The 13,761-nt window shown below is 34.6% G+C and overlaps 1 protein-coding gene across 1 annotated transcript in view; it reads right to left on the bottom strand.

Annotated features, from left to right (window-relative positions):
- Positions 1-13,761, bottom strand: part of GLRA3 (glycine receptor alpha 3) — a gene marked incomplete at both ends in the record, with an annotated part of 84,418 nt that overhangs the window by 60,510 nt on the left and 10,147 nt on the right. The window contains one exon of the mRNA XM_084286362.1: positions 2,077-2,204. Within this exon, the coding sequence (XP_084142488.1) occupies positions 2,077-2,204 (128 nt within the window). The remainder of the gene's footprint in view (positions 1-2,076; positions 2,205-13,761) is intronic.

Genomic DNA, 13,761 nt, shown 5'->3' with positions numbered 1-13,761 from the left:
TCTCTGAAAGAGCTGGTAAGCATGTGACCAAAGGCAGTCTAATTAATGAAATATTTAGTTATAGCTTAAATTAATTGAAATAGTTTATTCAGATTTTCAAGTACTTCTTAACTAGATCTTTTGTCAAAGGCTTTTTAAGGATATTAGTCTTGGCAAAATGAGAGAAAAGAGGTCCTCTTAGAGATCTTTTGTTTTAAAATATTTTAATGGTAGGATTAGAAAGCTATTTTTAAAATTATGAGGTGATTGTTAATGAGTTATCCTATAGATCTGAACTGTATCATTTTATTTCAGTATTAATGACCTAGAATAGAAAGGCACTATAATTCTGGTATTTTGTGTAGTTGTATGTAAAGCTGAATGCAAGGAATTGCAGAAAGGTCACAATAAAGAGCTATCAAGGTATAAATGTTTGATGAAATTCAGTGTCAATCAAATGGAAACCAATCTTTACTGTGTATTTGCACTGATGGGATGCAAATTAATGATTTCCATGCAGGAAAGAGAGTATAGATTCATTATGGATGGTTCTCTGAAAGTATTCTCTTCAGATATCATTAAAGATAGGAAAATGCAAATAAATATGTCAAAAAAATGGACTGCCATATAAATGAACTTCCATCTTAAATACTTCAAAATATTTTTCCACCTCAAAGGGAGAAAAAAGGTGTCAAGAAGGCAATGTAGGATGTCAAACTCTATGAGCTGCTGCCACACAAAACCAGCATAAACAAGACAGCACTCCTAGCATTGAAAAAGGAATATAGTAGGGAGCGATATATAAGTAAAAAAATCTGTAAAGATCAAAAAGATGTGAATTTCCTCCATTTCTGAATAAGTCACATGGCAACAAAATAAAATAGTCACCAAATTCAAAGCAAAAAAAAAAAAAAAAAGTTAATTTGCATAATTGCAAAACATCACAATTTTATTGCCATAAAATATGGAAAAGGCCAAAAGTATGTCCTGACTTAAGTAGTTCCTAAATTAACGATTGCTGAATACTGTTTGGCAATATCAAGACAAGGAACACTTTATACTATCCTATTTTAAAAAAAAAAAATGTAGGATAAACATCTAACTATAGTTTTGATTTACTACAAATAAAGCTATTTTGAAACTGGAACAAACATTTTACAAGAGCTTTTCATTTCTGTTTTATTTCACACCTAAATGAAAGTGAATTGCAAAATTCCTTATTCAGAAGTACAGCACTCAGACAAAAGGTATAATTTTGTGTTATTGACCAAGTTTAATCATGACAAAAGATGTTAAAAATCTTTTCTAAATAGAATTTTTATTGACAGCACAAATGATTGTCTGAAATCTCTTATTAGGTCTGTTTCTTTAAAACAGTTGCCAAATTAAAAATTCAACAAAGCAAAAAGTTCCAGTATTTGTTCTAGGACTAATAAAACTAACCAGAAAGTGGCAAAGTCACTTAAGGAGATACTTATTCTTAGTGATAGATCTGAATCATTGTGGGCAGATTTGTTCAAACTGTATAGCTGTCTAGAAGATTTAGAATCTTAACATTTTGGAAAAGAACAATGTCATATTAAGTTTTGTCTCTTTAAATTTCAGTAGTTATAAAACAATGCTCTAAGTCTTTTGAATTATACATTCAAGAATATTGCGTAGAATTCACTGTTCCCTAAACCATCTGCCTGTTCTTCACTGTAGCCCCGTCAGAATATTGTGACTGCATTGTGACCATGATAAACTCCAAAATCTGATCCCCATTTACTACTAAGCTGTAAATTCCTCATTTTTAAGCATTTGTTTTTAGGACTTCAGGAGACTTAAAGGGAGATAAAAAACTGCTGTGCGTAGACTTTGCCTGGAGTCTTATTTTGCTCCGCACAGTGTTACTGTTAGGATAAACTGCAGTTTGCATGCTAATAGAGCATATTAATACTGAAATAAACCATCATAGGAAAGAAAAGCAAAGAAATGAGCTTTTTTTTTTTTTTCTTTTCCAATTAGAGTATATTTCTTGGCTTCATATTTATTCCAGAAACTTCGGTTTTGTGACAAGAAATACTGAATTACTTAGAAGTATAGGTTTGAAATTACCTTTGAAATTTGGTCTTATCCTTGCATCGTAGCCTGACATCCTGCCCATTAGCTTATCCAGGAAATCAGATGGCGACATTGGCATGCTACGAGATCTTGCACTGTCTGTTTCTTTTGTGGCTACCAAGCTAAGAACCAAAACAAAGGACAAACAAAGCAAATAACAACGACAACACACACACACACACAAAACAACAAAATATTTTGTAAGAGATTTTGTTAGAAAAATTTTCATTTTGCAGAGCCAATCACTTTGCTTATTATTGTATGAACAAGAAAACAGCAAATCTAAGATTGCCTTTCATGCTAGTTTAAGCTCCAAAATTAGTAGCAGCAAAGAAAGGAAACAGTAAGTTCTCTTTGTATCTGTCATTTTATATGCAAATTTTATTTTAATAAACTGCATACTCTGTATACCCTTCCTCAGAACTTCTGGAAATTAATAACACTTTATTAGGAAAAATTTAGGAAATTAATATTTATTAGGAAATTAATAACAGTCAACAGTTATTGATACATTATCACAGAGTTAAAAAAAAAATGCATGCATGTGGAATGTCATAGTTTGGAGCCTACCCTAAGATTGGTCTGTTTAACTGGGAGTAATGTAATATGAGCCTAGATGAGAAAAAAATATTGTAAAGATCTTTCATAGAAGAGTACTACCATTTGTTCTTCAGAGAATGTACATATATTTGTACATAAAACAACATATCAAACAGTCCCTTGGCAAATGGTATTTTTTAACATTGTCTTAGAGGTTCATATTCTATTAAAACAAACATGACTGCTGAAAAAATACTGAAGGAACTATCTTAGGGCAAAATTTTCATCTTAGGGCCACATGGAAAATGTCATCTCCTATAGCCTCCTCTCCATATGTATGCAGAACTCCCACTGACATTCTAAAGTGTGTTCTGCACATGTCAAGAGAGAAGAATATCAGCACTGTGATCAGCCATGTGAACCTGAAAAAAAGGTCTTTATTGTTGTGGAACTCTTACTCAACTGCTGGCCGACACATTATAAAAACAACACAGTCAGTAAATACACATACGAATAAATTTGTAATTAACATTGTGATACACAGTGCAACTAAAATCATTCCTTGGAAAATGTGTTTGGAGTCTAAAAAAAAAAAAAAAAAGAAATTCTGATAATTGTGCTGATTTCCAGTCAAAACTCTGTTGCAAAAGGATGTGAATCTATTCTATTTAAACCAGTCATTGTCTTCTAATAATGCCAATTCATTCGTCTAGAAGTGCTTAAATATGCCTTTGTTTAGAGATGGACACAGGAAATAATATAAAACCTTTACGAATTTTCTAGAGTTATGAAAAAATTATGTGGATCTTTTCTTGTTAACAATGTATGGAGTTCCAAAATGGTATAAACCCCACACAGTTATGTGTGCATGTAGTTGTCATGGTAAGGGCAGACTGGGAATGCCATTTTTTTTTTTTTTTTCAATAAATAAATAAATAAATAAATAATTACCAAATGTTTTGGTAAAAAACAGTACCAAAAAACATCTTCAAAAACTACATTACTTTGGACTTGGGAATTTACCATTTTTATGGCAATTTCTTTCTAGAGGGGCTACCAAAAAATCTGTCTTGAAATTAGATATTTGCATTTAATATCATAAATCTAAAATTCTTTCTTATTAAGTATGACAAATTTGGATGCTCACAGAACACGTACATAGAAACCTCTAGAGTTCTGTGGTTTACTTATGTTTTAATTCAAAATTGCAATTAAGTCTTTTAATTGTGATTTAACTAAAATTATTTAAATAAAATAAAAATTTCTCTGCTTCTAGTGAACTCTAAATCTAGTGTGGAATCTGCTCTATGTGTAAATTGATTTGCATACTTCTACTTTATAAATTTCTCATTTGTTATGCATTTCTAAATATTTCTGAATACTTTGTTATCTCTTCAGTAAAAATGTTATATCTTTCAGTAAAAATGCTTCTATAGTCTCCTTTAGTAGCTATCCCCATTCTTTATTTCTTCATGTAGCCAAAGAATGTATCCCCTTTCTAATCAAGGAAATACTTAACTATTCCTATTCTAGTGTAATTTGAAATTACTGTTTCATATTCTGTTCTTGGCCTCTGACATCATTTTCACTAACAAATGTTCTGAATGGATCTAGTTTATCATAGTATGGCAACTTGTAGTCATTCATATTTCTTTAAAGTTTATACATGTAGGTGTTTATAAAGCAAATAAAACATGAAACCCTAACTACACCTACTTTGCTGAATTGTATCTTTTTACAAGGCAGTGGAGAATCAAGAAACTGTGTGTATATATATAAATCATATATAGATATACCTGGATTTGTGTCTTATGCTCTTGCATAAGAAAGCTGTATTTCTATACATGAACACACACATATATATCTATTTAAGTGATAGAATCATAGATTGTCTTGGGTTGGAAAGGACCTTAATGATCATCTAATTCCAACCTTGGAATGGGCATGATATTTCTATTCTGGAGATATATTCTCCAGAACATGAATGTAGAAAGGTCTGTTGTTACCTTTAATATTAGTCACTTTCTCTGATTGGAGATCTGTTTGTTTGTTCTTTTCCTCTTCTCTGTTTTTTTTTTTTTTTTTCTAAATCATTCTGATGTTTCTTTTAAAGTCTACCATGGAATAGAGTACTTTGAAATTAAGGTAAATTAAGGTAACTAATGCTGAATAGGAAAAATAGTAATTGCTGTGACTACAGATTTTTTCAAAGTAGCATTTACTTTTGTGTCTTATGGCAGCATCACTAATTTTTGTTAGAATTAGTCAGCTAAAAGCCTCACAGTATCTGGAATAATTTTATTGCCTGCTTCTGAAAGCAATATATTCAGCATAATTAATAAATACTGTAGAAGCAAGTTTTATTCTAGAAATTAGCTGTAATTTTTAATTAAATATTTCTTCAAGTATTTTATGTTTTTCTCAGCCCAGTGTGCTATTGACAAAAAACTGGTTGAGCACTGCAGAATTCTGCCTTGTTCAAAGTCCCTTTAATAGAAAAACTGTATTTCAAGAATGCTGTTGGAAAGATAATACTACATCTACAGATAATATAATACATCTATCTGAGATGCATTGTGGAACACTCTTTTAACACAGTTAAAAAGAGTCATGTAATATAGGTAATAGAGTGAAGCTTGAGTAAGGCAGTGGATTTTTAGGAAGGCCTTTGTGTCAAAATACTGGCACATCCAGAGGGAATTTACACTGACCTGTTGCATTTTATAAAAAAGAATTTTGTGCGTGTGTTTTCCAAGAGGCAGAATTATAAGAATTTAGTAAGCAAAACTTTCATCATGTGGTGCATTCAGAACTAAGCTCCTATAGACTTGCGGTTTTAGTTTACTTTGTAAACTAAACTGGGCTAAACAATTACAAAGAAAATTGATAGTTAAACTAGTGAACAAATATAAAGAAAAATATAAAATGTTGTCAAACAATGTATTTGAAAAATAATTTGTGACCAACTGAATTAACACCATCAAATGTTAGGGTAAGAATATTAGCTCCAGATAAGCTGCTCTACAAAACCAGGAATTAATAGAAAATTGGAACCACCAGGACTATAATTACTCCCATCTTTGGTCTATTGAGCCCCTTAAATCAGTGTTCATCTCCAATCTGAAGAGAGATGAGTTTTGCATTGTGCCTTGAAGATTGTCAAGTTGGAAATTCATAGACAGAAATAAGAAAACATCCAGTATTCTTTTCACAGGTCTGTGACAAGCACACGAGCCATATTTGGGCCAGAAACTGTTAGGTCAAGCTGTGTACATTTGGGACAAAAGTGTTGCTCAGGTAGTAAAAAATATTCTCGCTCAGCCAAGACATCTCTGTATCAGCACCCATATCCAAAATATTAGACAAATGGCTACTGTAGAGAATTGTAGTAAGAATTATGTTCAGCATTGCCATCAATGATCTAGAAATAAAACAGAAAATCATTGATAGTTTAAAACTAAGAATCACACACACATGCAAAATGATGGAGTTAAATAATGATGAGTGCAAGGAAATTAAATGATTTCTTAAGTTCAGACCATTTAAGTAGAGCAGTTTAAAATAGAAAAGGAGGACATTTGCATGTATATGAATTTGGAATGTGGACAGAATGTGGACAAAGCAGTACATCTGAAGGATTCACAATTCACGTTGAACAATTCAGTACTGTCATGGTAAAGTTCTCACTGCACTACTGTGCTATCCAACAGCGTGGAAAAAATGAAAGAGTGAGCAGGAACATGAAGGTCAATTATTACTTCATATGATATTAATGAGACCAGTTCTGGGACATTGCACTGGATTCAGTGTCCAAGTTTTAAGAGGATATTAAAGCATTAGGAAAGGTACTCAACAAAGCCACTAAACCATGATCTGAGAGTTAGGGAAATTTCCTTACAGTAAGAGATGTTAGGAGTTCAATCTGTTTAGTTTATCAAAAAGAGGATTGAAAAGTAACATGACTAAAGTGTTCAGATACCTCCAAGGGACAGAAAATGTTGGACATTTAATCTAAAGAGGAAAGGCAGAATAATCAATGAGAGACAGGCAAATTCAAATGGGAATTTAGGTACACAGTTTGAATAATAAAGGCAACAGTAGATGAAGCTGTAACATACCAGTACAGTATGACTTTCTGAAAGAAGCAATTTAGCAAAATTACTGCTTTTCATATATAGGTAGGTTAGTGAAAATGAATGAAAAGGAATATATAGAAGAGCAGGCTAAATTCAGAGTTGACATTACAAGTCTCATGCAGAAAAGGCAACCTTTAGATTGCCAAAAGATACATTATGGACTTGAAGAGATTAAGGAAAGCAAGCAATGGGAATAGTTCAAAGTAGAAAATAGCGTCTTCTCAGGATCCTTCTACCCTGGCACTGGGTTGCAGGCTAGCAGGTGCTGGTACTGTAACCTGTAATCTGGGGTGTAGGTTACATGGAGTAATGCTGGCCCATTTTCTAAATTTCCTTTCACAGCTGATTTGACTTACCCAGCAGTTGTATGACACCACCTCCCTGTTCAGTTTAGAATTAAGCCCCAGAAAGGAAAATGAACTTAAGCTGCTCATAAACTACAGCCACCTTAAAAATCGGAGATTGACCACTGCTAGGAAAAAATGTGCTACTGTTCTATCTGTGATGTGCACCTGCAGAGAAAAAGGAATTTTAAGGTAGATAATATCATTGTCATGAAAGCAAATAAATATGAAGTGGCCAGGGATAAATTTAGATTGTAAATTAAAACTCTTTCAACCAATGAAACACTTCAGTTCAGAAATAGTCCAGCACTTTGAACAGAGATACAAAAGCCCTGTGTGTTTTAAGATGGAGCTTGATAAGGGTATTAGGTTGTTATGACACATATGACTGTGATTGCAGGTGATGGGATTCAGTTCTTTTCTAACTCCCCTGCTAAGGATATGTTTGCATTATTATTGATTCTTTTAAATTATCAAAATAATTGCTATTATAGAATTCATTAAAAAAAAAAAAAAAAAAAAAAAAAAAAGCATAGCTATGCAGCAAGAACACCACCATCTACAGAATTTAAATAGGAGACCTCATCTAGCAGCTGACAATTTAGCACACAAGAGCAACATGGGTCATGAATCAGTGCTCCTGACATTTCTATTTAAAGTATTTTTGTTAGAGGAAAGCTCACCATCTCTTCCCTTCTTCCAAAACAAAATGACTGAGAAAAACTCTTCAAAGGGAATTTCACAATCTCCAAAAATGTCTCCTACTTTAAAGCTTCTGAAGGAGGTATTTTTTGAAGAATCACTGTATTCCTATTCACAAGCCATCTCTTTTCTATCTTCCCCAAACTTGTGGATATTTTTGCTAAAGCACAGGTAAAGGAAAGGAATGTAAAAATGAAAATACCTTATATATATGCTTTATTTTAAGAGGTATATATTCTCTTCCCATTTATTGCTATCCATTTACTGTTATATGTCGATGACAAAGATGAATAAAACCTATTGTGTGATGTAATGATACCTTCAATTAGAAACTTAGCAGAGAAGAGTTAACAAATCCAGGTTAGAGAAGTCCTCTGACTTACCCAAGTTATTCTGAGGTTAGTCTCCAGACTCCTCCTAACTTCATGTTGAATACAATTGATATAAATTACCTTTGACTTAGATGGTACATTCAATTTCTTCCTTCCATAATTAAACTACTTCCATATTTTATCTTGAAGATCCTATCTTAACACCAAGTTACTGCCATATTTGTTTTTTTGATTTTCTTATCCAATAATAAATTATTTCTTTCATCTGAAATACAGACCATCTTAGTCATTCACTATGTTAGATTTTTTTTTCATCTTACAATACATACTACAGAGATGTTATATGATGCTCTGTGCTTTGAATGCATTATGGTGGTCCAGTAACAATTCTCTGAGACAGCAAGTGTGGCCAAACCCCTAGAGCAATCCAATCTTGTGATTGTGGTCAATTCTCTCCAGCTGATGTTTGAATATTTTTAATGCACTTTACATTAAAAAGCTCTTAAGAGAATCTCAAGGAATTAATTAAACACTCATAAAGGAAAGCAAAAACTGCATCCAGCCATTATGCATTCAGCTGCATCTCACAAACAGCAACAAAAGCATATCAGTAAATTAATCTCAGTCGGTACTGCACAGTATCTGCACCTCATCACCTGACAATCTAGAATAGAAAGATCTATTCATTGAAGTAGGTAAAGAAATAAAAAGGTCAGAGTTTATAGTATGTAAAAATTGCACATTATTCCAACATGTACCTGAGAAAAAAAAGGCATTTTTGACAGGAAAATACTCCTGCATGTGACAGCTTTAAACAAGAAAAATACAACAAATGTTAACGAGAATGACCTCTGAAGGAATCAAGCCAATCAAAATTAAAAATGTTTCCTTGTTTGAACAAAAATAAGAAATTCTATTATTTCAGAAAGGTAAAAATGGTGTTCAATTTCAGAGAAAAAAAAAAAAAAGTCAATATAAAGCTTAAACAATACTAATTTATTTGATTTTTTGTGGATAAAGCTGTTTCCTAAACTTTTTATAGTTTTTGCTTAGTTTTTCATTAAAATGAATTTGTTCAGTCAAGTATCATGACACAGATGTTCTACTGAGTTGTAGTGTGTTTAAACCTAAGATAGTTGTGTCAGAAGAGAAACACATTTCACTGTTTTTGATTTCAATAAACAATTTAAACTTCAGAAACTTTGCAGATGAGGCAAATATTGTGGAACAGGAGCTCAGAAGGAGGATAAATATGTTTAAAGCAAATATTTTTTTTAAATTGCAATAAAATTTTAAAGCAATCTCTTCACTCTACTCGAAATTAAAATCCCTCACAGAAAATAAATAAATAAATAAATAAAAATACATAGACTTCTCTTATTGGAGGCCATTCTTCAACAATATTAATTCACAAAAAGTCAGGGCCATTTTGGAAAGCTAAGAGAAGAGTCTGAGGATTTCAGATGCATGGATCCAGTCCTAAAAGAATCCACTGTCACTGCTGTCCCCTTCTAGCTTTCTAGCTTACACAAAAAGTTTCTTCTGAGATGTGAAACAAGACTCAAAATCAGGCTCCTGCTATAAATTATCCTTTGGAAGACTCAGTCTTACTTTACATTACCTACACTGTGAACCCAAAGAAATATGGATACCTGAATTAGGTAACATTATCCTCTTCTACAGTTCAAGGTTCACACAAGGGAATCACCTTTTTCCATTTCCTCCTTATTATTCCATCACTAAAATACTTGAGCTTTATTGGTGAATGAGAGAATTTCATCCTGATGGACCAAGAAAAATGAAAAGCATGTTTCCACTGGTGAAAGTATATGAAGGAAGAGAGTGACATGTACTAAACTCAAAGATTGCAAATGAAGGAGAAAATTAAATTTGACATGAGTCAAAAAAGAGAGATTCCATTTGTATTTCCTACAAGTTCTGTTAAAACTGACAACAATGTATTGCTTGCTAATTGAATATGAAAATTCATTTATTTGTTGTAGGTTGTAGTTCATGAAATCATTAGTTCCTAATGCAATGAAAACGCAGATTTTCATATTCTGCAATGTTTTAGATTGCAGAATGTTTAGTGATTTTATTAGCTCAGATTGGAACATGGAACTCAACTCATGTGTGATGAAGAAATGACTGTCAGTTCCAATAACAGGAGCAGAAGCATTGTCTCACCAAGATTTTAAAGAGACGATTTCTTAAACAAACTCTCAGGAAAACTTTAAACATATTCTGTGACAGATTAGATTTTCCTATTGATTTTTCACACTTAGATTTTTCTAGTTGTAGTCTTATCCTCTTACTTTGAATACATTCTAAAGGTCAGCTTATTTTTTAGATATAATGTGTGGATATAAGTAAAGTTACATCAGAGATCATTGAACATATTTTCAGCCAAAGTAACAATTTTTGCATGTAGCAAAGAATTAATATCCATTTGAAAATAACATTATCCATTCTTTATTATTTCCATGGTTAGGAAGGAAAACTACATAAAAATATATGGGATTGTATTTCAATGCAACTATTAAAAATGTCTTAAAAATATTGGAAAATATTATTTTTTCTGTTTCAGTGACTGAAGTAATGTTGCATTTTAATGCATTTTATGAGCTAGGCAACAGTTACAAGCATTTTGTTATGATGTTTCTGATACCTTTACACTGTAATTATTTTCCCCCTTTGTCAATGCAGCTGAGAATTCCTCCAGCCCTTCCACCTTCCTCCAGCCCTTCCATCTTCCTCCAGCCCTGTTTGTCGTGGAAGTAAATTGCTATAATGTTATAGCTTATTTGCTTTACATGCTATGGTTTTAAAAAGCTTTGGATTGCTGTAGTGTGCTTCATCCTTTCCTAACAGACAGAAAAACTAGAGTTTTTTTTGTTGTTTTGTTTTTTTTTTTTAAGTCACGAAGTGATCTTCATTCAGGTCAAAGATCTTTACAGTCTAGATGAGACTAAATTTGGGTACGCTTGTTTTTGTTTGTGACTCCATACAAATATTAAAACACAAATCTTGCTCCCCCTCTTCCTCTACCTCACCCTCTTTGGAAAACCATTTACTCTTATAGTAAAGGAAAAAAAAAGTTTTGTCAGCATTCTTCATAATCCTATGAACATGGCTTTCCAGCTTAATTAAGAAATGGATTCAATAAACTACAGATTCTCTCTAATTTTCCTTTGTTGTTTAGTTTGCTTTGTTGTTTTATTGTTGCCAACTTCAGCCATGAGGCATGTGATTTTTCTTAAGACATTTTATGAATTCTGGTTCTAATCTAAATATTTGTTCCTAATTTTGCCAGAAACACCTTTTTCCTAAGTAGTCTCATATGTTATGTACATCTTATTTTCATCAGTGCTTTAAATTCAGGTCTTAATTTCTATCTGTTTCTTAATTTATTTCAACATCCATTTCTGGGAAAAAACCTCACTCAAGCATCTGCACAAGGAGCAGATGCTGACATATATCTGACTCTTCTGGAGACCCATTGTATGAGTCAATTTTCTGATTGTGTTAACTTTGAATTAAACATAGATCCTTCCAAAATGCAACTAACTGGTACTTTTTGTGTGTTTATTTGGTTGGTTGATTCTTTTTTTGAAGAGATGGAATATATTTGAATACAGAACTTGTAAGTCTCCAATCTATGGTAGTCTGAACTTGCATTACTATCTCACTAGTTTTTATATTAACTGAATAATTTTCTGAATAAAATCTTTTCAGAATTTTGGAAATTTCTGTGAGAAGGGAATGGCAAAATTCAACCAGCTGTATTAATTTACATGAGATACATGAATTAAGTAATTTTTTCCCTTTTGTTAATTCTATCCATATCAACACTATAACAACTAAATGTAAGACTTTCTTTAAGGCAACAACAGAGTTGAGCTTCAGGGTGATGTTGAGAGTGGCAGCAATCATGCCATGTAATGACAGAACCCAGTGTTTCTAAAGGATGTGCTGAAGCATATTCCTTACTGAGTAAGTCAGAGAAAATAATGTGAAGGTTAAAAAACAGTACTACTAACCTTTCATGTTTTCACCAAAATTTTCCTGGTCTACTACACATACAGAATCACAGAATTGTCTAGGTTGGAAGAGACCTCAAGATCGAGTCCAACCTCTGACCTAACACTAACAAGTCCTCCACTAAACCATATCACTAAGTTCAACAAGTAAATGTCTTTTAAAGTCCTCCAGGGATGGTGACTCCACCACTTCCCTGGGCAGCCCATTCCAATGCCTCACAAAAGGTTGTGAGAACTTGTAAAGAAGTTCTTCCTAATATCCAACCTAAAACACCCCTGGTGCAATTTTAGCCCGTTCCCCCTCGTCCTGCCACCAGGCACGTGGGAGAATAGACCAACCCCCACCTCTCTACAGCCTCTAATGTACTTACAAAGAGCGGTAAGGTTGCCCCTGAGCCTCCTTTTCTCCAGGCTGAACAAACCCAGCTCCCTCAGCTGCTCCTCACAGGACTTGTTCTCCAGACTCCTCACCAGCTTCGTTGCCATTCTCTGAACTCTTTCGAGCACCTCGATGTCCTTCTTGTAGCGAGGAGCCCAAAACTGAACACAGTACTTGAGGTGCGGCCTCACCAGAGCCGAGTACAGGGGGACAATCACTTCCCTAGACCTGCTGGCCACACTGCTTCTTATGCAAGCCAGGATGCCGTTGGCCTTCTTGGCCACCTGAGCACACTCCGGACTCATAGTCAGTCAACTATCCACCAATACTCCCAGGTCCTTCTCTGCCAGGCAGCTTTCCAACCACTCATCTCCCAGCCTGTAGCGCTGCTTGGGGTTATTGCGCCCCAGGTGCAGGACCCAGCACTTGGCCTTGTTGAACTTCATACAGCTGACCTCAGCCCATCCGTCCAGCCTATCCAGATCCTCCTGCAGAGCCTTCCTACCCTCAAGCAGGTCGACACACGCACCCAACTTGGTGTCGTCTGAGAACTTACTGAGGGTGCAATCGATCCCCTTATCCAGATCATCAATAAAGATATTAAAGAGGACCGGCCCCAGTACCGAGCCCTGGGGAACGCCACTAGTGACCAGCCTCCAGCTAGATTTGACTCCATTCACCATGACTCTTTGGGCCCAGCTATCCAGCCAGTTTTTAACCCAACGAAGCATATGCCAGTCCAAGCCACAAGCACACAGTTTCTTGAGGAGAATGCTGTGGGAGACGGTGTCAAAACCTTGCTGAAGTCAAGGTAGACCACATCCACAGCCTTTCCCTCATCCACCAAGCACGTCACTTTGTCATAGAAGGAGATCAGGTTCATAAAGCAGGACCCGCCTTTCCTAAACCCATGCTGACTGGGCCTCATCACCTGGTTGCCCTGTAAGTGCCATGTGATGACACTTAAAATAAGCTGCTCCATGAGTTTCCCCGGCACTGAAGTCAAATTGACAGGCCTATAGTTTCCCGGGTCTGCCCTCTGGACCTTCTTGTAGATGGGCGTCATGTTTGCTAGCCTCCAGTCAACTGGGACCTCCCCTGACAGCCAGGACTGTTGATAAATGATGGTAAGCAGCTTGGCCAGCTCCTCTGCCAGTTCTCTCAGTACCCTTGGGTGGATCCCATCCGGCCCCATCGACTTGCGTA

This window comes from Netta rufina (genome assembly GCF_964035555.1).
Source record: "Netta rufina genome assembly, chromosome: 4".
NCBI classification, from domain to species: Eukaryota; Metazoa; Chordata; class Aves; order Anseriformes; family Anatidae; genus Netta; species Netta rufina.
Note: the sequence above shows the minus strand (reverse complement) of the source record. Positions and strands in the feature narration are given on the sequence as shown.